The sequence below is a fragment of the Oryx dammah genome, unplaced genomic scaffold, assembly GCF_014754425.2.
Source record: "Oryx dammah isolate SB20612 unplaced genomic scaffold, SCBI_Odam_1.1 HiC_scaffold_25, whole genome shotgun sequence".
In the NCBI taxonomy this organism is placed as follows: Eukaryota; Metazoa; Chordata; class Mammalia; order Artiodactyla; family Bovidae; genus Oryx; species Oryx dammah.
The window spans coordinates 72,982,815-73,009,684 of NW_024070209.1; the positions used below are offsets into that span (position 1 = coordinate 72,982,815).

General features: G+C 39.5%; 1 protein-coding gene across 14 annotated transcripts in view; it reads left to right on the forward strand.

Annotated features, from left to right (window-relative positions):
• Positions 1 to 26,870, forward strand: part of DTNB (dystrobrevin beta) — a 238,612-nt gene that overhangs the window by 77,783 nt on the left and 133,959 nt on the right. For all 14 annotated transcript variants that reach the window (XM_040224496.1, XM_040224497.1, XM_040224500.1 and 11 more), the window contains exons 7-8: positions 5,264 to 5,369; positions 8,431 to 8,597. In XM_040224496.1, coding sequence (XP_040080430.1) covers positions 5,264 to 5,369; positions 8,431 to 8,597 — 273 coding nt within the window. The remainder of the gene's footprint in view (positions 1 to 5,263; positions 5,370 to 8,430; positions 8,598 to 26,870) is intronic.

Consider the following 26,870-nt stretch of genomic DNA (forward strand, 5'->3'; position numbering starts at 1 on the left):
CATTGAGATATGACCAAAATCTTGTCATTTGAAGCAGTGCCACTGAACCTTGCAAAATTGCCAAATCCTTCTGAATAGATGAAAAGAATTTCAGTTCATCAGGAGGCTGGTGGGACCGATTCACATGTCATGAAGGATTATAGTTAATTAAGTCATTGAGTTAGTTTAATTGGCTGAGTGTTTTTCTTTCTTGGTGGCAGGAAAAAAAAATAATGGTGCGTCTTACAAATGATGGTGTCTTGGATTGGATGAAATACAGCGTATAACATGGATTTTGATATGAACAGGTCTATGGTAATGAGGCCTATATTGCTGGCTTTCATTAGATTGAACAAAATTGCAGAGAGTTGAAACTGAGATTTTACCCTAGTTGGGCCTGTGGAGGAGAATGTCTTGCTAAATTATTCCTTAGGTAGAAATGACGATGGCTCCGAGATTGTTTCCTTTTTTTAAAATTTATTTTTAATGGAGTATAGTTGACTTACGTTTTCATTTTTTTAAAAGAGATTTTTCAGTTAACAATGCTTACTGTGAACATTGCTATAGAAAAGGCCCTGGCCTCTGCTATTACTCATGACCTGAGAACAGGGTCTGATGGTTCCCTGGCCAGTAGGCAGGGCTGGAGGTTGCTTGGGCGTGCAGTGTTGGGGGCTCTTGGCTCAGCTACTTCTCTGCGACACAGTCTACATATACTCCCTACTCTGGAGTCTCTGGTTCGCTAGTCTTCAGGGTAAGCAGGCAAATTCTTTGCCAAGAAAGATCTGAGAACTGTGGACTCCTAGTTACTTTATTTCCTTCCTTAATGGCAGCCTAAAAGAAGAGGACATGCCTGCTCAGATGCTGCTGTTGATTCATTTTTCCTTTTAAGCATAAGCAAATTTGAGTTTAAGTCATCATTTTAAAAAACATCCCTGTTGATGTCCCTATTTTGCTTTAAAAAAAAAAACCTTGCAAACTCCTCATTGTCTACTGGATTGTTAGCCACACGTGGTGGTGCTTATCAGTCCAACTGCAGCCTGTCTTTTCTCCTTCACTCCTGATCTCTCCTACCCCTTTGCCTCAGGATGCCATGGGTTCTTTTTAGATATTGCCCCAGTGCCCTTTACATTCCCATCAGCAATGGGTAAGGCCATCTTTTTTGCAGCCTTGCCAACAGCGCATATTCTTTCATTTAGGATTTTTTTGCCAGTCTGAGAGATGAGAAATGTTATCTCAGCATAGTTTTGATTTGCATTTCACTTGTTTTGCGTAAGTGAAAGTGATGTTCTTCTCTTCTTTATGTTCTTAGCCCTCACTGAAATGCAGTAGCCCCTGACCTTTTCTCTCTTCTCCAACAAAGGCCTTATATTTCCCATCACAGCTAAATATCTCCTGGTCTTTGATGCTCTGACTCTTTCAATGTAGGATTAATTGCTTCCTGTTCTGCAGTCCCTGGCCAGTTATATGTAGCTCACTAATATCCTAAAGGGATGCACCTTGGTCTTCTTCAAATTTACATCCTTGTGACAGTCTAGAAAATTATCAGTGCTTACTAGTTATTTGTTGGATTAACTGAGTAGTGGTTTTAAATCAAATATGGCATGAGAAAGTATCTGGGTTTGAATTGTAATCAGAAGCTTAAAGCTTGTGGATATACTTGCAACCTTATTGTTTTCATTGATACTTTTATTCCATCATTTTCTTAAATGAGACTATCTTTACAATGAGGAAAATGCAGAATTTCAGATTTTTTAAAGACTTTTTCCATTTTTTAAAAAGCTGTAATAAAGTAGCTCTGACAAAAAGCACAGAAACTTTATATAGTTGTGTCATTGCAAAGTATCCTAATTTTCAAAGTCCAAAATAAATCTGTGATATGGACAAATTCAGAGCCTTTTAATAATTGAAGGCCAATCCATAACACTGGTCCCATAACCAGTTAATGTGTGTTTGCCCTTGTCAGACAAAATATTTTTATGACTCTACACAAAAGTTTGTATAAAAACATTTAATCTGAAAGATTTGTAAAATGATATTTTTAAGGCTTTTAGCTAAATGTTGTACACTGTTTAACTGATGACCAAGTAAGTCATAGGACAATGGATAAAAATTGTTTACCTATTGCCCATAAGAAAATAGAAGTTTTTAATAAAAATGATGAGATTGGAAATTGCAATTATGATGATTTAATGCTAAATTATTTTACTTGTTTTCTCGTATTATTTTAGTGATACTGGATTTCTTACTTTTAAGAGATAATTTGTCCCCTCTTTTAATGCAGGAAAGTTGTAGCTCAAAGTGGAGGGAGGGAAGTAAGAATGGATGGCATCTAGACTAGTAACTGTCAGTACTGAGGATTAGAATAACAAAGGGCAGGGAGGTGGGTGACAACTGAAACACTAATTAAAAGAAAAATATGAAAGTACATACAAAGATAAAAACAGCCTTAGTGTTTTATTGAGGAAGGTGTAAATAAATCATGGTGTTTTTGCTCAGTGGATAAGGCAGCTGTTAAAATGATTAGAAAAGAAGACGTAGCAAAACAATAAAGTATTTAATAAAACAACTTAAAAAACAGATCATATATTTTTATCTACTCTACATATGTAACTCTATAGAAGCATACACATTTGGAGAGAAATACAGGAAAATGAGAATTGTAATTGGAATGTGCATTATATGCAGTTTTATTACAGCTTTTATTATAAATATTGTGCTGTAAAAAATAAAGAGAAATGCAAAGCATGCGTTCAAGAGCAAAATCAAAATAAAAAGGTAGAGAAAGAGGCAGTCTGTTTCTCACATAGTTATTTTCTGAGTCACGAAATTTTAGAGCTAGGAGCTCTGTCCCATAAGTTCTCAAACTTTCTGGTATCAGGAGCATTTTACACTCCAAAAAACATTTGAGAACCCCAGAGAGCTTTTGTCTATATGGGTTATATCTATCACTATTTCCATGTTAGAAATTAAAATTGATAAATTAAAAATATTAAATCATTTAAAAAGAATAATGACAAGTCTATTATATATTAACACAAATAATATATTTTATGAAAAATATATTCCAAAGCAAAATTTTAATGAGAAGAATGCCATTGTTTTATATTTTTGGCAAATTTCTTTAATACTTGGCTCAATTGAAGGCAGCTGGATTCTCATATCTGCTTATCCATTCAATCTGTTGTGATATGTTGTTTTGGAGTAAGTATGGAAAAAATAATCTTGTCTCACACAGCTGTGTAGTTGGAAAAGGGAGGAATATTTTAAAAGCTTTTGCAGATAATTATGGATATGCCATGTTGCCTCTGGAACACTCCACCGTACACTCTTGAGAGAATGAACTGGAAAAGGCAGATAATATCTTAGTGTTATTATGGAAGTAGTGTTGGCCTCATGAACTCCCTGGAAATGATTTAGGAGCCTCCCAGGGGGATCTCCGACCATACTTGGAGAACCACTGCTCTAGCCCTTGAGAGATTAGAAAACTGAAACCAGATTATTAGGTGATTTTCCCCAAAATCACATAGTTAATGGAAGACAAGAGTCCTGGGACATGGTTCTTCTGGCTTCACTCCTCATGCTTTCAGTGGACCTCCAATTATGGTATGATTTAGGACAACTTAGGACAAGAACCGACTCATTGGAAAAGACCCTGATTCTGGGAAGGATTGAGGGTGGAAGGAGAAGGGGACGACAGAGGATGAGATGATTGGATGGCATCACCAACTCGATGGACATGAGTTTGAGTAGACTCTGGGAGTTGGATGGACAGGGAAGCCTGGTGTGCTGCAGTCCGTGGGGTCACAAAGAGTTGGACATGACTGAGTGACTGAACTGAATTGAACTGAGGACAACTTTTGGAAACTGATCCTGAGTGTATTTATAAGGGAGTTCTGAGATATCAGATATATCCATTCCTCTGTCTATGGACTTTGAGGTTGCTTTCATGTCCTGCAATGGACATTGGGGTGCATGTAGCCTTTCAGACCATGTTTGCTCTGGATATATACCCAGGAGTGGGATTGCAGGGTCATATGGTAGCTCTATTTTTAGTTTTTTAAGGAACTTTTTCATCTTGAAGATTTTTTAAAAACCTGTAAAACTCCATGATAGGTGAGTCAAGACTTTTTAGGGAAAGTAACATTAGGATTGTAAGTGGGCTTGTAAAAATGTAATTTTTAACAAATATAAGGAGATTCAGATATATTAATTTAAACATTATCATGAATGACATGTTTAATATTTGTTAACTACCTCTGACTAGTTTAATAAAAACTCCCTAGCATCTTCTTTCTCAATTTTAAGTGCATGCATTTAATTTTATTTTGGTTTATTGCAGTTATTTACATATCCACTATAAGAGATATTTTCCATGTCCAAACCTCCATTCAAATGTTGGGTGACTTACTGGTTTATTTTTATGTTGTTCACCCATTCCTCCCAATTTCCATTGAAATTTCAGAAACAGTAGTAACTTGGATGCCCGAGATGGAAAACACTTTGGAAAACTTTAGCCTGTTTGAGTAGGCATTTCTCAAACCACACCATCAGTGCACAGCTGTGTATAGAGGGCCTTTGGGTGGTGACTTCCTACTGTTATCACCCTCAGCCCTCTGGCATATATGTGAGACCCTTTCCGTCTCTCCATTCACTGCTGGCCAGTACTCTGTCTTGGATCTGAGACTTTGCTTCAGATTTCTTCAGAAATAGTCTTTTGAAGGATACCTGAGTTGTTCTGATTCGGTTAGGACTTTTACAAGTCATTTAAATGTGTTATTCCTTTATTGTCTCATCTGTAAAACGAAGACAGTAATGCCTATTTATCTTTTTTCATTTCATATCTTTATTGAAGTACAGTTGACTTACAATGTTAGTTCCAGGTGTGTGTGTTAGTCCCTGTCGTATCTGCCTCTTTGTGACCCCATGGACTGTAGCCTGCCAAACTCCTCTGTCCATGGAATTCTTTAGGCAAGAATACTGGAGTGGGCTGCCATGCCCTGCTCCAAGCTTCAGGTATGCAACACAGTAATTCCATCCTAGCCTATTTGTCTTATACAGTTGTTTTAAGACTCAAAATAAAATAATGTAAGTGGAAATGCATTTGAATATAGCAATAGTATTTAGGATAGTGTGTTGCAATGTCTGTAGTAATGCAAAATATTATTTTGCTATAAAATTTCCTATGTAATTCATTACACCTTGGTTGTGAGAATCCTAAGTTAGCTTAACATTAGAGTTCAGAGGTAACTTGAAAAATAAGGTTTTTTTTTTTTCCTCTTTACAGAAAAAGATAATGCTAAATATGTTTTTGGACACAATGATGGCCGATCCTCCTCCGCAGTGCCTTGTCTGGCTACCTCTCATGCACAGGCTTGCCCACGTGGAGAATGGTAAGCAGAACTTTCATCATTCAGCCCCCTGTGCTACAGGAAGTATGTGAACTGGTAATATTTGTAATGTTCTTAGCTATTGTCACTGAAAATTGTAATTGACATTTGTTGGCACTCCATCATTTGAATTTGTAGTTTTGGCTTTCAAAGAAGAATATTAATTTCTCAAAAAAAAAGAAAAGAGGAAAGGGGACATATTACTTAGGATACCAATGTAGTAATATCAGGTCAGAAAACTTTGTGTTTCAAACTCTAGGCTTTTCCCCCCAAATTCCAGATGATTGTTTTCTGCTTGATCCCACCCAACTTAGCCATGACTTCCTCTTTTCCCCCTGTAGTTTATAAAAAGCTTAGCTCCAAAAAACTGAATGTATTAAATATCCACCATTAAAATTATAATTATTTTGGAATAGTTTAAAGGAAAGTAGCTAAGATAGAATTTGGTACTTGGTTTCACCAGTACTCTTTTTTTCTTTACTACTGACTTACTCTCAGTATTCTCCCCAAGTGCATGCATGCTAAGTCGCTTTAGTCGTGATCCAGTTCTTGTGAATTCTCCAGGCAAGAATACTGGAATGGGTTTCTTCCTGACCCAGAAATCAAACCTGTGTCTCTGGCATCTCCTGCTTTGGGAGGCGGGTTCTTTACTGCTAATGCTACCTGGGAATCTTTGTTTCACTTGGAATTGAAATGGTGTTTACCTCTGAGTAACTTCTTAGGTTTTTCCAGTATTGTTATCAGCTTGTCTCCTTGTTTAGGTTGTTTCAGTTCATTAAAGGAAAGGCCCTACTTTTCTCTGGACCTTCCCTTCTCATGGCTCTTGCCTGTCTCTCCTTATTCCACAGAAGAGAAAGAGTGAAAGGTGACAGGCACTAAAAATTAGAGTCCTCGTCTTCATTTTGTAAGAATGAGAGAACATAACCATACTCTTATATCTTCTGCCTCCTATTCATATCTTTTATTTTTTTTTAAATTTCTCAGCCTTTTGCCCAATTATGACTTTAGTTCACAAGTCCTTAGATGCAAGATTATTTTCCAAAAGTTCTGGAATTTCTTGAGTAGACTAAAACAGCTAAATTTTAAACAGTATTTTTGGAAAGAGATTTGTGCTATTAAATTATAACAATATTGCTTCCTTGGGGGAGCAATACTTTTATAGTCCTAAATGTTTTAGTAGTTTCATATCCAGCTCATTTTCATAAAATCATTTTAGGCCTACTCTGCCAAGTAGAGGGAATCTCATTTGTTGAGATGTATTATCATTATCCATGTGAACATTTTGTTGTGACTTTCTACGTAGTATTTATTGATTACATTCTTGTGTGATTAACACTTTGATTACTCTTTAGAAATATCTTGGTGACAAAAATTTAAATTTCTTAGAGGAAGTTTAAATTTTCAATTTCTCATTCCAGATTTTAATCTTTCTGTTATTCTTTAGTGATCTTGTTGCATTATTTTTTTCACCAAGTGCTCAGGTTTTGTCCTTGTTTGAGTCTTGATTCTCTAGTTAACCTACATTGTTGGAAGCAGGACTAGAAGTCCTTATAATTGAGATAAGATTGCCTTTGTATCCATAGGGCCATAAAGAGCTATTCAAATGTTGATTTGGCTATTACACCCCTCTTTCCTTTGACTTAGACTTCTTGTGTTCAGAACTGAATTGGCAAAGGGAACAGTGTTGCTTTCAACATTTAAAAGTATAAATAACAATCTGTAATACACAGTTGTGCGTTTATTGCCCACTTTCCACTCAATGAACTGGACTTTCAGGCCCCAGTAACCATTATAAATCCTAACTGCCAGCTGGCGGTTTTCCATCAGGTAAGATGCTGTGTGAGGTGGAGAAAAGAGTGGCAGGTCACTGAGTTTCCCTTCCTCCAAATCACTGCCCCTTCATTGGTTAGATTAGAGTACTTTATTTTATGTTAGTACTTAGAGCTCTTACCTAAAACTAGTACTTTTTTAAAAATTAAAAAAAATTGTTTTAATTGAAGGACAATTGCTTTACAGAATTGTGCTGGTTTCTGCCAAACCTCAGCATGAATCAGCCATAGGTGTACATATGTCCCCTCCCTCTAGATCCTCCCTCCCACCTACCTCCCCATCCCCACCCCTCTAGGTTGTTACAGAGCCCCGGTTTGAGTTCTCTGAGTCATACAGCAAATTCCCATTGGCTATCTATTAAAACTAGTATTTTGATGTGGCTTGCCTTACTTTTTTTTTTTTTCACCAGTTCCCATTTGCTCCTCAGTATGTAATAGTATTTAATTCAGCAAACATTTCAAGACCATCAGTCCAAGGGACTGTGTGAAATACCACTTTGCAGGTAATAGAGACATAGCATGTCGTCCTGACCCTCACAGATTTTATGTTAGTGAAGGAGACGTGTCCACAGCCAACAATATACATCTCTTTAAAAGAGAGAGGATTGGAAGAGAAATTTGGAGTGAAGGTGTCTCTCCTCTTTACTTATACATGTATGCAAACTTTGAGACATGAATGATGTTTTAAAGAAGGAAATTGGTTTCTAAGGTGAATTGTAATTGATTCTCAATGGGACCTTTTGGTATTGTCTTTTTATTTCAGTAAATGGCTGGTTCAGTTCAGTTCAGTAACTCAGCCGTGTCCAACTCTTTGCGACCCCATGAACCGCAGCACGCCAGGCCTCCCTGTCCATCACCAACTCCCGGAGTTTACCCAAACTCATGTCCATTGAGTCAGTGATGCCATCCAACCATCTCATCCTCTGTCGTCCCCTTCTCCTCCTGCCTTCAATCTTCCCCAGCATCAGGGTCTTTTCCAATGAGTCAGCTCTTCGCATCAGGTGGCCAAAATATTGGAGTTTCAGCTTCAACATCAGTCCTTCCAAGGAACACCCAGGACTGATTTAGGATGGAATGGCTGGTTAGATGAACTAAATAGAAGACAGTTGCAATTCTTCAGTTCTAGTCATGTTTCCACCTTGGCTTTTATTTTGGTCTTCCACCGCACTGACCTTCTTCTCCAAATGACAATGACTTCTCTCTCTCTCTCTGGCCCTCTCCTCCCCGCCCTCAAGTCTTCCACCCTGTGGAGTGCTCCTATTGCCGCTGCGAGAGCATGATGGGTTTCCGGTACCGGTGCCAGCAGTGCCACAACTATCAACTCTGCCAAAACTGCTTTTGGCGAGGCCATGCCAGTGGCCCTCACAGCAACCAGCACCAGATGAAGGAGCATTCCTCTTGGGTAACTGCTCTGTGTCTCAGTCTGTGTCCCCAGCGCTTATCTGTTTCATCAGTAACAGCACTAAGGGCTTCTTTCCTGATAGATGCCTATCAAATGAGGATGTGGCGTCGTAAAATATTAACCCTGACTTTCATGATGGAGTTTGCAGATATGTTGTGCTTCATCACTTGATTTGACAAGCAGAGTTATTGTTATTTGTTTGTTTCTAACATTTTGCAACTTTGTATTCACATTAAATAAAATATCACGATCATCTTCCCTTGACAAGACATTTGCTTTCACAAAACTGAGCTTGGTTTTTACATGTGTCGTACGTATTAAAGATGTTCGAGTGTATTTTGTGCTTTTCTTGAGCATTTAGGGTCAATGCTGCAGTGCACATGCTTTTGATGAAATCTTTGTGTGCACATTCTAAATTATCTCATTAACATAAGTTCCTACAAGAAGCTAGCTGTGTTATGAGGAAGATTTAAATTTCTCTTTTGCAGGCAAATTTTATTCATGCTTATAGGATTTAAATGTTGCAAAGAAAGCTGCATAAGATGAAGTTAGATTTTTGCCTCTTGAAAATCGGGGAAATACTGTCTTTTACAGTTGCCACATTGATATCTACTTTCAAAAGTAGTCTTCTAAATAACAATATTTAGGTGGAGGTCAGTGTTTTTAATTTTTCTGTGTAGTGTTTATCATGTAACAAGTTTAGCATTAGTCATTTTTTTCCTTCCCTCCTTCCAGTTTATTTCCAGAGTTTTAAAAAATGCCATATTTTTATTTCCTAGCAGTTGCTATAGTCTTGTTTTAAAACTTTTTCCTCTAGTTCTTGTTTGTCGATTGGTTGGTTGGTTTGCTAAAAGGTAGAAAAATATTTAGGGTCATAAGTATAATTGTGGATCTAGGTTCTTTAGCCTGGGCATCGTACTCAACTTTAAGTATTAGAAAGCTTCATTATTGGTGGCTGGGAGCAGGTCTTTTTTCTTTTAGTTAACCTTCTTAAAACTCAACCAAGAAAAAAGCAAATAAGGGATTAGTTAAAATCCAAGAGCAAACTTTAATCAAGTGTGTACTTCATTTCCTACATCTTTGATAATGTGTTAGAGATCATTTTTTTATTAGATGGCTTTTCAGTTACAATTAAACCATAAAATTTTGTTAAACTGAACCTCATGTCCTGAGTCTTGTTGTATTGTAAATTCCAATTTTTTTTTTTTTTTGGTTGAAGAGACATTATTTTAACTTTTTTAAAAAGGCAAAAGGCAAAAAAAAAAACCAATAGTTTATTCTCTTTCTTTGGCTAGGAAGAATTAATAGATTTTAAAATTGTTACTTTTTCTTCAAGTTTAAGTATCCCATGCTGTTAATTGACTTTTTAGTATTTTTTGGCTGTTTCTTGTTTAGAGTCTCACTTTTTACACTGAGATAGCTCTTTGCTCTCTCAGAATGATTGGATTCTCTGAATGTATCTACTGAAAATTCTCCTTCTAGATGTCAGGGCTAGGAGGATAAGGGTCTTCTTTTTCACCTTGCTTTAAGCTTGCTCATTTAGCTAATTTATAACCCTTGTTATATGGGAATTATAGCCCTTGAAATGGGAATTTTTACATTTACTTAAACATCAGTGACTGAACATTGCTTTATGATTTACAAAGCAGTTTTTCATACCCTGTTGATCTATAGCATACCTAAAGTACAGAAATCACATGTGAATTTTAAAATTTCTATTTGATCCTCACAACACTCTTGTGAAGTCTTATACCCATTTTTTAAAAATTTCAGTTTTGTTATTTTTTTCTAGTTTATTCATTCATTTTTGTGGTGGTGACTTAAGACTTCAAGAAAATCAAGTTTTATCAGCATACATAATTTTGATGCTGGTGTCATAAATGTATCAGTTCTGAATTTTGATGAGTATGTGCATTACGATGGTAAATGCATCCTAGGAGGATCTTTTAGCAGTATGTTTGTGTGTGTGTGTGTGTGTAACTTGTTTTTAAGATTAGGGCTCTGTGTGCAATGTTCTTGTTCTTTGAGGAAGATACGGGTGAATTTTGAGGCTAATTGGGTAAAGAAGTTTCCACCTAAGAAAAAATATATAGTCAGTTTAGTGGTAATTTTTTTGAAGTTTGTCCACTATATTTGTATTAATATTTTGAATGAACGTTTCTCTGTATGTTTATAACAGATGAATTTAGTGTGCATGAATTCCATTGTAGATTTGGTATGTATATTGTTGGTGCTTGGAATTTTTATTTTTCAAAAGTTCTGTTTAATGTTTTATGTAGGTAACTATGCAGTATACTTATTATTCCTTTAGTCATCAATCCATTCTTTTACCTTTCTTATAGAAAAAAAGCCATATGGTACCATACCTGTGATCATTCTGTCTATTTATTATTTATTCAAAAGATATTTTTTGAGCATCTGCTATGTTTCAGGCAGTATAAAAGGCTTATGGGATCTATCTATGAACAAACCGGACAAAGACTCCTACCCTCTGTTCAGTTCAGTTGCTCAGTCGTGTCCAACTTTTTGTGACTCCCAAGGACTACAGCACGTCAGGCTTTCCTGTCCATCACTGACTCCCAGAGCTTGCTCAAACTCATGTCCATTGAGTCGGTGATACCATCCAACCATCTCATCCTCTGTCTCCACCTTCTCTTCCTGCTTCAATCTTTCCCAGCATCAGGGTCTTTTCAAATGAGTCAGTTCTTTGCACTAGGTGGCCAGAGTATTACAGTTTCAGCTTCAGCATCAGTCCTTCCAATGAATGTTTACGACTGATTTCCTTTAGGATTGACTGGTTTGTTCTTTTTGCTGTCCAAGGGACTCTTAAGAGTCTCCAACACCACAGTTCAAAAGCATCAATTCTTCGGTGCTCAGCTTTCTTTGTAGTCCAACTCTCACATCCATACATGGCTACTGGAAAAGCCATAGCTTTGACTAGACGAAACTTTATCGGCAAAGTCATGTCTCTGCTTTTTAATATGCTGTCTAGGTTGTTCATAACTTTTCTTCCAAGGAGCAAGCATCTTTTAATTTCATGGCTGCAGTCACCATCTGCAGTGATTTTAGAGCCCCCCAAAATACAATCTGTCACTGTTTCCATTGTTTCCCCATCTATTTGCCATGAAGTGATGGGACTGGATGCCATAATCTTCGTTTTTTGAATGTTGGATTTGAAGCCAGCTTTTTCACTCTCCTCTTCCTACTCTGGTGGAGCTTAAATTTTAAGGGGTGTTAAAGAGACCACTAGGGCTTGCCAACATCACTGTTTTCCTGGGCACACATCTAGACTACATTTTTCAGCCCCTCCGTATCTAAAAGGACCATGTGAATGACTCTTACCAGGGGAATATGATTAGAGTGATACATGTCTCTCCAGATCAAGGCAGTTAATAGCTGGATGCCTTTTCTATTTTCTTTATCAGCTTAATGGAGAGAATTTCTTTAGGATCCAGAGAGGGTGAAACTATAAATCTTCTTAAGGACCCAGAGAGGGTAAAAATATAAAATGAAAGGAAACTGGGTCTTTGAACAATGGGTGAGAAGAATCCTGCCAGCCTGTGTGACTCTCAGGGGAGCAAGAAAGAAACCTTGTATTAAGCCACTGAGGTTTTAGTTTTTGCGACAGTGCTTGATACTAGAAGTGGAGTTCTATTAAAGCAAAACCTTTAAATTTGTTTCCCTGACTTAGCAGTCAGGTAGCACACTGATGAGGACACTGACATTGGGCATGGGAAGGACAGAAACCCAGGTTCCGCAGAGGTGACGAGTTTCGTAAATTTGTCATCCATGATAACTTGGGAAACCTACCTCATGCCAGGTTAACTCTTGGTCAAACATTGGAAAAGGTCACAGTGTATGTTGACTTATTGTTAAGGTATTATGTGAAAGAGAGGAGTTAAGGAAAGAATTGGCTAGTTTTCAAGCAAAAAAACAAAAGGAAATAGAGAAAGTTCTGAGAGTTGGGGCAGAGAAAGGAAAAGCAGACTGTTTTAGAGAGCAGGGGATAAGAGTTGAGAGAGGCTTCGAGCATCAAAGACCTAGTAAACATTCTCAGTTGAAAACAAGTGACCCAGTCCTGTGGCCAAGCTCAGATGAAGGGTCAGAGTCCATCAGAACTGCTGCTCTCACAGAATTATCTTGCTCCCACCTCCATAGCTTCTGATTTACTGGCTCCAGGATACACAGAACCTGGACACAGGCCGTTTTTGAAAGTTCCCCCAAGTGATTCTGTTTTGCAGCCAGAGTCGGAAACCGCTGACCTATTGTTTCATCTGGCCTCCAGGTGGCTGCTGTTAGTTGAAAGCAAGAGTCGTGGAGGCAAACGCATAAATCAGGATTGAGAATTGTGTCTGGGAAAGAACTTAGTGTGTGGTTTCTGGCACATGGAACTGACTAGAAACAAATAGATCAAAGGCCTGCTAAGTTTTTGAGGGAATTATATTGGCAATGGAACCATGAGCCTATTTGAGCTGTAAATGTAAAACTATTTAAGGACCCAGAACTTGCTCTGAAAAGAGGTGGGTTGTGAAGGTTTTACAGCCCCTTAGGAGGGCATGCCAGAACCCACTTGAACCAAGGAGGATATTGGATGAAGAAGAACCTTCTGCTCTTGCCCTGCTATTGTATGTTGGGACTAGGGAGGGCGGGTGCAGATAACACACTTGTTCAGTTCATAGGAAGCAGCCTCAGGAACTGCACATGTTCTTGATGAAGAAGAGTGTGCAGGAGTCAGAGGTCCTGCACTTGTAGTTAAATGCCCTGACTGAATGGGACTTTAGGTTTGCTTTTGGGTAGTGGGGGAGGTTTGAGTGTATTCTCTGTGTAGCAGAAGAAAGATGAGAATTACTTACCAGTATCCATGCTTTCCTTTTCTTCCTGGATCAGTTCAGTTCAGTCACTCAGTTGTGTCTGACTCTTTGCAACCCCATGCACTGCAGCACGCCAGGCCTCCCTGTCCATCACCAACTCCTGGAGTCCACCCAAATCCATGTCCATTGAGTCGGTGATGCCATCCAGCCATCTCATCCTCTGTCGTCCCCTTCTCCTCCTGCCTTGAATCTTTCCCAGCATCAGGGTCTTTTCCAATGAGTCACTTCTTCACATCAGGTGGCCAAAGTATTGGAGTTTCAGCTTGAGCATAAGTCCTTCCAATAAATGTTCAGGACTGATCTCCTTTAGGATTGACTGACTGGATCTCCGTGCAGTCTAAGGGACTCTCCAAAAGTCTTCTCCAACGCCACAGTTCAAAAGCATTAATTCTTCTGCACTCAGCTTTTGTTACAGTTCAACTCTCACATCCATACATGAATGACTACTGGAAAAACCATAGCTTTGACTAGATGGACCTTTGTTGGCAAGGTGATGTCTCCTGGGTATATAACTAGATTGTATAACCCATCCTACTTGTAGCCAGATGGGCCATGGGACTAGTTCTTACCAATGGAATTTGTTTGGAAGTGATCTATATTAGGGTCAAGGTTCACTTCAGTTCAGTCACTCAGTTGTGTTCGACTCTTTGCGACCCCGTGAACTGCAGGACGCCAGGCCCCCCTGTCCATCACCAACTCCTGGAGTCCACCCAAATCCACGTCCATTGAGTCGGTGATGCCATCCAACCATCTCATCCTGTGTCGTTCCCTTCTCCTCCTGCCCTCAATCTTTCCCAGCATCAGGGTCTTTTCAGATGAGTCAGCTCTTCACATCAGGTGCCCAAAATATTGGAGTTGCAGCATCAGCATCAGTCCTTCCAATGAACACCAGGACTGATCTCCTTTAAGATGGACTGGTTGGATCTCCTTGTAATCCAAGCGACTTTCAAGAGTCTTCTCCAACACCACAGTTCAAAAGCATCAATTCTTCTGTGCTCAGCTTTCTTTATAGTCCAACTCTCACATCCATACATGACCACAGAGTCAAGGTAGTTAACAGCAATTGTGTCTTCTCCAGTCTCTCTGTCTTTACGCTTCCCACTCCCTCTGTACATTTGGGATCTGTTAGTTCCCAGAGGCAGAGTCCTTAGAGGAAAGGAAGCTGGGTACCTGAATACCTGTATCAGAACCTGTCTGCCAGTTTACACTCTCACATGAGCAGGAAATCAGAAAAAGGAATCAAGGGTAGGAGTGGAAGAGTCTTAGAGGCCTTGTTGACAAAATGAGATTTGAGCGGTCTTAGATGTTTGCCTGCAGACCTCTGGGAAGAGCAGGAGTTTTCAGTGTCATGGCTGTAGAGCAAGACTGTGCCTGAATTCAGGGAACAAAAAAAACCAGAGGAGCAAGGGGAAAGCTGTAGGAGAGGAGGTCAAAGAGGTAACAAGGGCCTTGGTGGCCATTGTAAGGACTTCGACTTTTACTATGAGTGAAAGAAGGAATCTTTAGAGTTTTGAGTAGAAAAATAGCTTGCCTTGATTTATATTTTTAAATGATCAGTCTGGATGCCATGTAAAAAGTGAACAGTGGAAGAAAAAGATAGAAGCAGGCCATTTTGGAGAGGTAATTGCAGTAATTAAACAAGACATGATAGGATATTAGCAGTAGAGATAAAAAGAATTAGTAGCAGATAAAAAGAATTGAATTAAGATACGTTTTATAAATCTGTCTCATGGGTTGAATGTGGCTTGTGAGAGGAAAGGAGTCCAAAGAAATGCTAAGATTTTGTCCTAAACAGTTATAAGGATGGAATTGCCATCAGCTGAGGCAATGGCAGCCCACTCCAGTACTCTTGCCTAGAAAATCCCGTGGATGGAGGAGCCTGGTGGGCTGTAGTACATGGGGTCGCTGAGTCGGACACGACTGAGTGACTTCAGTTTCACTTTCACTTTGCACTTTCGTGCATTGGAGAACGAAATGGCAACCCACTCCAGTATTCTTGCCTGGAGAATCCCAGGGACAGGGGAGCCTGGTGGGCTGCCGTCTGTGGAGTCGCACAGAGTTGGACATGACTAAAGCAACTTAGCAGCAGCAGCAGCAGAGATGGGGAAGGTTTGGGCTAAAGGTCATTTAACAGTGATTAAAAAAAACCCAAAAACCTACAACACTACATCTAGAATACTTTAAAAGAATCTTCCTCCAAATCTGAATCATTTAAATATGGCAATAAAAATTCTACTAAATATGATGAGTAGTTATTTGAATAAAGTTTTCCTTTTAAAAGTATAATTTAATAGAATCTATGATAGTCTCTGTGACTGAGTTAACCACTTAAATCCTCGTTGAGATCACAAGGCTGGGTTGTGAGGCTGCCATTGCCTCAGCTGATGGTCGACAGGAGCCATCTCTGTGTGGGCCTCTGGATATGGCTTCTGCTTTTCATGGTGTGGATACTGTGTTTTAAGAGAAAACATCCTCGCAGGAAGCAATTGGAGTACCAGTGTGCCTGGAGCTCTGGGGAAAGCCACAAGGCCTTGTCTGACCTGGCTGTGAAGTTATATCATAATACTCCATATTCTGTTGGTCATGTTTGCTAAGGGTAGAGAAGGGACTTCATCTCTGATGATGGTTGGGTGGTGATAAAATTTATCACAGTGAGCATGGGTGGCAGGAGGGATCGCTGCAGTTATGTTTGGAAGATATAGTCTGCCACCCAGAGGATAAAGCCTTGCAATCTGAACAAGGATTTCCATCCAGCTAAGGAGACTATTAAGTTTTTCTACTAAATTAGTACAGTTTGGTGGCGTTGAGTTTATTCATATTGTTGTGCAGACATTAGTACCATCCATCTCTGGAACTTCTTCATCTTCCCAAACTGAAACTCTTAACTCTTTCCTCATATGCAGTGAGGATGGAGATAAACAAGCCTGCTCCCACTCCTTGCCTTCCCCACTGCCTTACATTCTGATCTCTGTGCATTCTGGTCTTCACTTTACCAAGAGAAATTTGACCAATTCCCATGTGGTCATCACTTCACTGTAGGGAGTATGTGTGTGTGTACAAAGTACACTTGTAACCGCAGTACAGTTTGTTGGTAGAATGTCTTGGTAGAGGTAGTTATGTAACTTAGCTGAGGATATGGAAATTTCACCTTTCTTCCCACCAGATGGCAGACTCCACCTCAGAACAAAGTTATCCTATACTTGAAAACCTATAAATGACAAAGTATTGGATTTAACAACCTCTATTACTGTGATTGCTTGTTTTCTTTTTTGAGTAAATGTTAATGGGCAACTCATATATGTCCAATGTAGTTGTTTGGGCAGTAATGATATTAAACCATTTACTTGAAGGAATCAGAGAAGCTTATGTTGTTATAGACTTGAAATAATTAAGACTGTTGACTTTTGTCAGAAGCAGGTTTCATTTTCATGTGGTTAGTATACCTCGCCTCCCATCTCTAAAATTCTAAAAGATAGTATGTCTTCATGGAGGAGGAGGTAGGTTTCTTGGCCATGCCCCTGTTTAGTTCTAAATAGTTTCATGTCATAGTTCAACAGCTACTTTGTACATAGTACAAAACTAGGCATGAAGACTATTTTTTACTTTTTTTTTTAATCTTTATTATTTATTTTTTTGGTTGTACGACTTGACATGTGGGATCCTAGTTCCCTGACCAGGGATCAGACCCATGTTCCTTGCATTGGAAGAGTAGAACCTTAATCACTGGCCCACAGGGGACATCCCAGGAGAACTATTTTTTAAAGGCATAAAACAGTATCCTCACTTTTAGCAAGTTATAGAAAGAGGTGAGATATACAGGTAAAGAAAATTGGTACAAAATCTAGTCCCTTAGACCAGTGCCCCATGCTCCTCAGAGAAACTGCTGAAACTTACACACTGTGGCTTACACTCCTTGTTGACAGCAAGGAGAACAAACCAGTCCATCCTAAAAGAAAGCAACCCTGAATATTCATTGGAAGGACTGATACTGAAGCTCCAATCCTTTGGCCACCTGATGCGAAGAGCCGACTCATTGGAAAAGACTCTGATGCTGGGGAAGATTGAGAGCAAGAGGGGAAGTGGGTGACAGAGGATGAGATGGTTGGATGGCATCACAGACTCAATGGACATGAGTTTGAGGAAACTCAGGGAGATAGTGATGGACAGGGAGGCCTGGCGTGCTGCAGTCCGTGGGGTTGCAAAGAGTTGGACATGACTTAGTGACTGAACAACAACTCAATGTTAAACAGTTGCCACTGAGCTGACAGTTGCACTCCGAGGTGAAACTTGAGAATTCTCTTTTGAGAACTGGAGATGCTCTGTCCGCACAAAAGCTTGTACATGAATGTTCATAGAGACAGCATTCAAAATACCTAAAAAGTGGAATTAGACCCAAATGTCTGCCAACTGATGAACAGATAACCAAAATGTGTTATGTCAACATAATGGAATATTACTAGGCAACAAAAAGTAATGAAGTACTGACACATGCTTTCAAGGGAAGAACCCTTGAAAATATGTAAGTGAAAGCAGTCAAACATAAAATGGTACATAGGGTATGATTCCATTTATATGAAATGTCCACAATAGGCAAATATGTAGAGACAAGGTAGGTTAGTGGAGTGGGGAAAAAGAGTACTGAGTTTCTTTTGAGGGTGAAAAAAAGATCTGAAATGAGATACTAGTTTTGGTTAACAACTCTTCTGAATATATTTTAAAAACCACTGAATTGTGACTTTAAAAAGGTGAGTTTTATGATATGTGAAGTATGTATCTCAATAAAGCTGTTAAAAATTGGTCAGGGAAAGTTTTTCTTAAGAAGTGACATTTGAGCTGAGATTGGAATGACTAACCTGAGGTTGGTGGTTATGAATTCAAAGTCAGACCAGTTGGTGTAGTTGTGCATTTTACTTCCGCCCCCTCCAATGTGTGAGAAGCAGAGTAGGTAGAGTTGGTATTTTAACAAAAGAGTATGACGAAGGAAGAGAGCTGGTGAGAGAGGTTGGAGAGTCAGCAAAGAAGTGAATGTAATAATGGGCTGTAGAGTGCAAGTTGGTTAAAGAGAGAAATGAGACTGTGAGGAAGATAAGGGGCTGGGTGAAGGTGGTAGGTTCAATGACGTTTAGGTCCCATTGGTGTTGAATTGTTGCTGGAGGCAGAACACTGGAAGGAGCGAGCTAGAAAGATAGAAGTTGGTGTGCGAGTAGGGTGCTTGACTCAAGGTTTTAGATAATATATGACAATTGGTAATACAGTGTTCTAGAACAAGACTTGAAACTGGTGGCTGATGCAGAGTGGAGGGCAGGTTGTTGTAGGAGAGTTCAGGGAAGACCAGTGTATAGGTTTCTTAAAGTTGCTGTAACAAATTACCACAGACATGGTGGCTTAAAACAGAAATTTATTCTGTCACAATTCTGGACACCACGATCTTTTATTTTAAAGTTTATTTTTTTGAAGTGTAGTTGATTTACAATGTTGTGTTAATTTCTACTGTACATCAAAGTGATTCAGTTTTATATATACATATATACATTCTTTTTCACGATCTTTTTCACTATGGTTTATCACAGAATATTGACTATAATTAAAGCTTCCCTGGTGACTTAGCCAACGCAGATGTGGGTTCAATCCTTGGGTTGAGAAGGAAATGGCAGAATGGAGAAGGAAATGGCCACCCACTCCAATATTCTTGCCTGGGAAATCCCCTGTCCATGGTGGGCTACAGTCCATGGGGTCACAGGAGTCAGAAATGACTTGATGACTAAATGACAACGACAAATTGAACATAGTTCTCTATGCCATACAGTAGGGCCTTGTTTATCCCTTCTATATGTAACAGTTTGCACCTACTCACCCCAAACTCCCAGTGCATCCCTCCCTCACCTCCTCCTTGGCAACCATAAGTCTGTTCTCTGTCCATTGACACCACAATTTGAAATCAAGATGTGAGCAGGGCAGCACTCCCTCTGGAGGCTCCAGGGGAGAATCCATTTGTGTTAGGGTTCTCCAGAGAAACAGAATCAATTGGGTTTACATTTATATAAGAAGTGATTTATTGTAAGGAATTGGCTCACGCAACAGTAGAAGCTGACAAGCCCCCAAATCTGTGGGAAGAGGCAGAAAGCCAAGAACCCAGGAGAGCCAAGGCTGTAGTTCCAGCTTGGGTTTGAAGGTGTGAGCACCAGAACTGATCATGTAGATATGTGTCTGAAAGGCCTGCAGGCATGAGACCCAGGAAGAACAGATGTTTCCATTCCAGTCCAAAAGCCAGAAAATCCAGTGTCCCAGTTCAAAAGAATTCTCTCTTTCTTGAAGGAGGGTCAGACATTTTATTCCGTTCGGGTCTTCAACTGATTGGATGAGGCCCACCAATCTGAGAAATCTGCTTTACTCAGTATACCAATCTGTGTTACTCTCATCCAGAAACACCCTTATAGGAGCACTCAGAGTACTGTTTGCATGTCTTGGCACACTTAGTGTAGATGCGTTGGCACATGGAATTAGCCCTCGTGCCATTCTTTGTCTCTTCCACTTTTGTGGCTGTTGTCATCCCTTGACTTGTAGCTGCCTCGCTCCAGTCTCTCCTCCTTGGTCACATGACCGCTTCCTCTTCTCTTTCTTCTCTGTGTGTCTGTCTTATAAGGATACATGTAATTGCATTTAGGGCCCATCCAGATAATCCAGGATAAATGTTTCCTTCCCAGATCTTTAACTCAGTTACCTATTTTGCCATTGAAGGTAATAATTGCTCTTCTGACATATAGGGTTCCAGAGGTTAGGATTTGGGCATATCTTTTGAGGGGTTCACCATTCAATCAACCACAGTAGTGTTTGGGCAAGGTCAACTTTGTGGATGTTGAAATGAGTAAGAATTATGGCAGTAATATTGAACTCCACTAGAGAGGGATGTTTAGGGTTTTGGTGACATGAAATTCACGTCATGATCAAATGAAATTCAAACGTAGGGTTTTAAGGAAAAGGGGAGAAAATCTGAGAATAGCTATCAGGTTCTAGGAGGACATCTCCCCTTCACCCCCGCTGGAGATCCAGCTGTTTGAGGGATGTGAGAGAAAAAACGCCTGCCACTTGAATAGCTGCAGAGGAAGCCAAGCCTTCAGGGAAAGCCAGGTTTCCTAGCAGAGCAAGAAGGTGAAAGTAAGACTCAGAGGAGAGGATCCTCAGACAGAGAAGGGGTTTTGCTGATGTAGACATGCAGACGAGTTGAAGGATTTGAGAGTGGACGGTTAGTAGGAGATGGGGTCTTGTGAGGCTGTGCAGAACCTTATGAAATCAAAGTCCAAGTGGGGGACTCGAGTCTCTTATGAAACAGGTGTAACCTGTGATAAAAGTTGTACTGAAATTAGCCCGTCTCCTAGGCAGATCATGGTGCTGCTGATGAGAGTATTGTTGGGAGAGGGTCTTGCCAGGAGCACGTAGACCTCTGGGTTCCATCTTTCTTTTTTCTTATGCAATTTAAAAAATTTTATTTATTTTTAATTGAAGGATAATTGTTTTACAGTATTGTGTTGGTTTCTGCCAAACATCAGTATGATCAGTCATAGGTACATATTGGTCCCCTCCCTTTTGAACCTTCCTTCCTCGCCCCTCTCTCCCCATTCCACCTCTGTCGGTTGTTAGAGCCCCACTTTGAGTTTCCTGAGTCATACAGCAAATTCCCATTGGTGCTCTATTTTACATGTGGTTATGCGTGTTCCGTGTTAATAATCTCCGTGCATCCCACCCTCTCCTTCCTCCCTGCCATTCATAAGTCTGTTCTCTGTGTCTGTGTCTCCATTGCTGCCCTGCAGATAATTTCATCAGTACCATCTTTCTAGATTCCATATATGTGCGTTAGTATACAATATTTGGTTTTCTCTTTCTGACTTATTTCACTCTGTATAATAGGCTCAGATTCATCCACCTCATTGAAACTGATTCAAATGCATTCCTTTTATGGCTGAGTAATATTCCACTGTGTATATGTACCACAGCTTCTTTATCCATTCATCTGTCGATGGACATTTAGGTTGCTTCCATGTTCTCGCTATTGCAGATAGTGCTACAGTGAACATTGGGGTGCATGTGTCTTTTTCAGTTTTGGTTTCCTCAGGGTATATGCCTAGGAGTGGAATTGCTGGGTCACATGGTACAGCAAAAGCAGTTCCAAGAGGCAGGTTTATAGCAATTCAATCCTACATCAAGAAACAGGAAAAACACTGACTAGACAACCTAACTTTACACCTAAAACAACTGGAAAAAGAAGAACAAAAAAACCCCAGAGTTAGCGGAAAGAAGGAAATTATAAAGATCAGAGTGGAAATAAATGAAAAAGAAATGAAAGAAACAATAGTAAAAATTAATAAAACTGAAAGCTGGTTCTTTGAGAAGGTAAACAGAATGGACAAACCTTTAAGTAAAATGTAAAAAAGAGTAAAAAAGTAAAAAAGAGAAGAATCAAATCAATAAAATTAGAACTGAAAAAGGAGAGGTTATAGCAAGCAGACGATGGAGAAATACAAAGGATCATAAGAGACTATTATAGGTTCCTGGCTTTCTTCCCTTTCATGGTAGTGTGAAGATCTGGGGAGATGTGACCTGAAGTTCTCTTGATGGCAGCTACACTAGCTGCTTCATTGACCAAGGGCTTCCTTCTGAAATTATGAATTTCTTGGGCCCTCCAAGAGGTAAAAGGAATAGGCTAGAGGTATCCTGACAGCATGTATCAGCAATTTCAGTGGGTTCAGTGGGATGTTTTACATATTGCTCTTCGTAGCATCTGAACATTGCCCCAGTCTACTCTGATATTTGGATGCACTATATCCTTAAACCCATTTACAGCTGCAGAAGTGCTGAGTTTGAAGGCAGAACACTTGAAATGGACCCAGGTGTTTAAAAAGATGGATACTTATTCAAAAAAGTATTGGTGTGTAGTTTATGAAATAATAAGGCTTTTTTTTTCAACTAGCCTGATTATTTTTAGAACAGAAATGATAGGGAGGTTTTCCATTGCAAAGAAATGTATGACTTAACCGAAACCGAGCAGTTCTTCAAGTAAGCGGTTTCTTCTGGCAGTCATCTCACCCGCAGCCCTTTCTCCAGCGTTAGATCTCTTTTGATTCTTACAAGTGGCCACCAGAGCCGAACTGAGGAATGTGTATCCTGCTTCCATGTGTAGAGAGAATTAGAGGAATCTGTAGGACACAACAGGGTGAATTGTCTGGTTATAACTCAGATCTATCAGTGATGATTGCCAGTGTGTCTAATACATTCTGAGATCTGTAGATACAGATTTATGGTAGAACTGTTTCTCTAAATACACATTATACATGTGTATTGTATATTTATTATCTTTTATCTGTGCTTAATGACTACAAAATGTCCAATTATGAAACTTTGGTTATCTATAATAAACCCATATTTTCATGGGTTGCACCATGAAAAGGAACCCATATTCTGTGCAGCATTCTCTCCTGAGCTGCTTTTTTTTTTTTTTTAATTGAAGTATAGTTGATTTACAGTATTATATTTGTTTCAGTTGCACCACACAGTGATTCAATGAGCTGTCTTTTCTTCTCTTGCTGCGACCTCTGAATGTTTTCACATGGTTCCGGGTTTTAGATGACCCTCCCCACCCACCCTCCAGCACTTACAGATTTTTGCGGTTCTGAATTCCAGCCCAGGCTTCTGGTCCAGGTTAAGACTCCTGTAGTCAGTGGTCCGGTAGACATTTCTATCTTGAAGTCTCACTAGCTTTTCTGTCAACACATGGTTCTAATAATTTTTTTCAGTCAATTTTCTTTTTAAAAAAATTTTACTTATTTATTTTTGGCTCTGCTGCGTCTTCGTTCCTGCCCGGGCTTTTCTCTAGTTGTGGTGAGCAGGGGCTGCTCTCTAGTGGCGGTGCATGGGCTTCTCATTGCAACAGCTTCTGTTGTTGCAGAGTGTAGGCTCTTGGGTGCGCAGGCTTCAGAAGTTGCTGCCTGTGGGCTTAGTAGTTTAAGCCCCTGGGCTCTAGAGCGCAGGCTCAGTAGTTGTAGCACATGGGCTTAGTTGCTCTAGCAGCATGTGGGATCTTCCCTGACCAGGGATCAAACTCGTGTCTCTTGCATTGGCAGGCAAATTCTCTACTGCTGAGCCACCAGGGAAACCCCAGTCAATTTTCTTAGACTTCTAAGTAGCTAACTATATTGCCAATGGGAAACAGTAACATAATCATTTCCCAATAGTTATACCTTTATTTTTTTAACCTTTATTTTGGCAAGAACTTCTGGATCAGCACTTCCCAAAATTGCCTGAAAAGAATCAGCTGGGCAGCTTGTTTTAAATATACAGAGTACTAGGTCTCTGCCCTTGGGAATTTTAACTTAGTAATACTCTTGCCTGGAAAATCCCATGGATGGAGGAGCCTGGTAGGCTGCGGTCCATGGGGTTGCTAAGAGTCAGATACAACTGAGTGACTTCACTTTCCCTTTTCACTTTCCTGCATTGGAGAAGGAAATGGCAACCCACTCCAGTGTTCTTGCCCAGAGAATCCCAGGGACAGGGGAGCCTGATGGGCTGCAGTTTATGGGGTCGTACAGAGTTGGACATGACTGAAGCAACTTAGCAGCAGCAGCAGCAGGTCTGGGTTGAGGTAGAGGAATCTGTTTTATTTTTAAATAAATACCATAGGAATTTTTAAATCTTCAGATAATGTTGGGAAACACCGTTTCAGAGCTGATATTTTAATAGTGGTGATAGTCTTTGGTTCTCGGCTATGGAGCATCTGTATCCCGTATTATGTTAATTGACTTCTGGTTCTGTTCCTGGCATGGTCTGTGACAGCCGTTGGAAATATTGTGTGCCCAGGTGTCAGTGGGCGGTTTCAGTCAGGCAAAGAACTTTCTGCCCTGATAATTATTCCGTAAGCATTTCTAGTACCTGTTCTGCTTCAGGCTGCAGAAAGTGCTGCCATACGAAGAAGCACACGGTGGGTCCTATTGGTTTTCTGACCTTCATGCCTTCTCTAACCTCCACCCTCCCTTTCGCGGGACTCTGGATGCCTGTGAAGCTTTTTCCATAGTACACTTGTGTGCTCTGCTCCTTTTTTGTCTTAGCTGACTAGACCCTTTGTTTGCCCAAACCTGAAGTATTGGTCATAGTTCTCCTTCCTCATCCTACCCTGACATGCAGTCTGTTACTGCACGTGAGTCAGAGAACTGTCTGTTCCGTATATGCTAGAAGCAGCGTCCAAATCAGAGATGGTTTATAACACACTGGGGGTTTATCTTATGTTAATGGAGTAATGGTCTGAAAGCGTCTATAGTTGTGTCTTTGGACTGGGACTTCTACCTATAGCTGGGACTTTTAGCTGTAGCTCATAGAGAGCACTGTGACGGTGCCGAACTATTTCCAATTCTTGTTCTACCATATTTTCTTACTTTTATATCTTTGAATCTGTTGTTCTAGCTACGTTTGTCTCCTCCCTTCCTCATCCTCCTCAATTTCCCTTGCCAGCTTCTGTTCAGCCTCTGAGATTCAGCTCAGCCTTTGCCTCTTTTCCTGAACCCCAAGCTGATTTATGTGTCTTTTCTTGCTGTGCTGTGGCATACTGAATAGAAGGCACTTGTGCTATTGTAATTATCTGGTCACTTGTCTGTATATGCTATTAGCTTGTAAGTCCTTAGTATGTTGCTAGCCTATATACCCCAAGCATTTGTTAAAGAATTTTATAAAGTTGGCATCTCCCACTTGTTCCAGTTTTTAAACTACTTTTGATCATGAGAATGTTCATTTTGTCTTCCTTGATTTGCAAAAAGTGTGAGAGATTGATAATGTCCAATTTTGGCAAGAATGTGGAGGAGAAGACTTGGTAGAAGTGTGAACTGATGCAACATTTGAAAGATAAAGTTTTAAATGCATATAACCCTTGACCCAGCAATTCTCCATATAGGAATTCTCCCACAAAGACCCTTGCACCAGGTATATCAGGGTTTAGGTATAAAGAGATGACCAAAATATCCAACAGTAATGAAATGGTGAAATTTATTATGGTATATGTGTGTGTGTGTGTGTGTGTGTGTGTGTGTGATTATATATATATATAATTATAGCTATGGAATTCTGTGTAGCAGTCAAAATAACTGAACTAGATCTGTATGTTCAGATATGGAAAGAGGTCCATAATATATATTCATTTTCATCCTTCCTCAGAAATAACCTCTGCTTTGAATTTAGTGCTTAACACTTCCGTTCATATTTTTGTATTTTTATTACACATGTGTGTGTGACCATTAAAACATATGGCATTATTTCTCATATTTTTTATTTTTTATTGAAGGATAATTGCTTTAGAGAATTTTGTTGTTTTCTGTCAAACCTCAACATGAATCAGCCATAGGTATACATATATCCCCTCCCTTTTGAACCTTCTTCCCATCTCCTGCCCCTTCCCACCCCTCTAGATTGATACAGAGCCCCTGTTTGAGTTTCCTGAGCCATACAGCAAATCCCCATTGGCTGTCTATTTTACATATGGTATCGTAAGTTTCCATGTTACTCTTTCCATACATCTTACCCTCTCCTCCCCTCTCCCCATGTCCATAAGTCTGTTCTCTATGTCTGTTTCTCCACTGCTGCCCTGTAAATAAATTCTTCAGGACCATTTTTCTAGATTCTGTATATTGACTTCGTCAGAATAGCATCATCCTGTAGCTTCTTTTGTTTATGTACATTGTTTATAAAATGATCTCCATACTGATATGGTTATTTTCAATGCCATATAAAATTCAGTTCTGTTAATATACCACATTTAATTTATTCTCTTATTGCCTGACATTCAACTTGTTTCTACTTTTCCAAACAAAGCTTTAGTAGATTTTCTGATACAGGTCATCTCATGCAGCCCAGAGAGATTTTCTATGGTATAATTTTAATAGTGGGATTCCTGAGTCCACAAGAGTGTTATAACTTATTTATGCTTAACGTAGCAATTGTTGGTTCTTCAAGGGTACCCCTCCCAACCCCAGGGTTGATATGTATGGAACCATAAATACTATATTGGCTTTTGCGGTGCACATAGGAATGTCAATCTGGTGATGTTGAATGCCAGCAAATCTGTATAATTTTTTTTTTCCTGAAAAGGAAACTGTTTGCTACTCAAGCCAAGTTCTCCTTTTCTTTACACAACTCCAACCTCAGCTCTTATTGAGCCAATTGAAATAGCAATGGTTCTTTTTTTATGGGTCAAGAGGTTATAATTTATAAGCATGTTTCAGAAGCCATATGTGAACTAATTACTTTTTATTCTACCTAGATATAGTCTCATAAGTGAGAAACAAGGGCAGGAAAGTATTGCTGTTCAGGATAGGAGTAGCATCTAGGGTGTTCTTGCTTGGAAATAGTTGATATGAGCAGCTGAGAG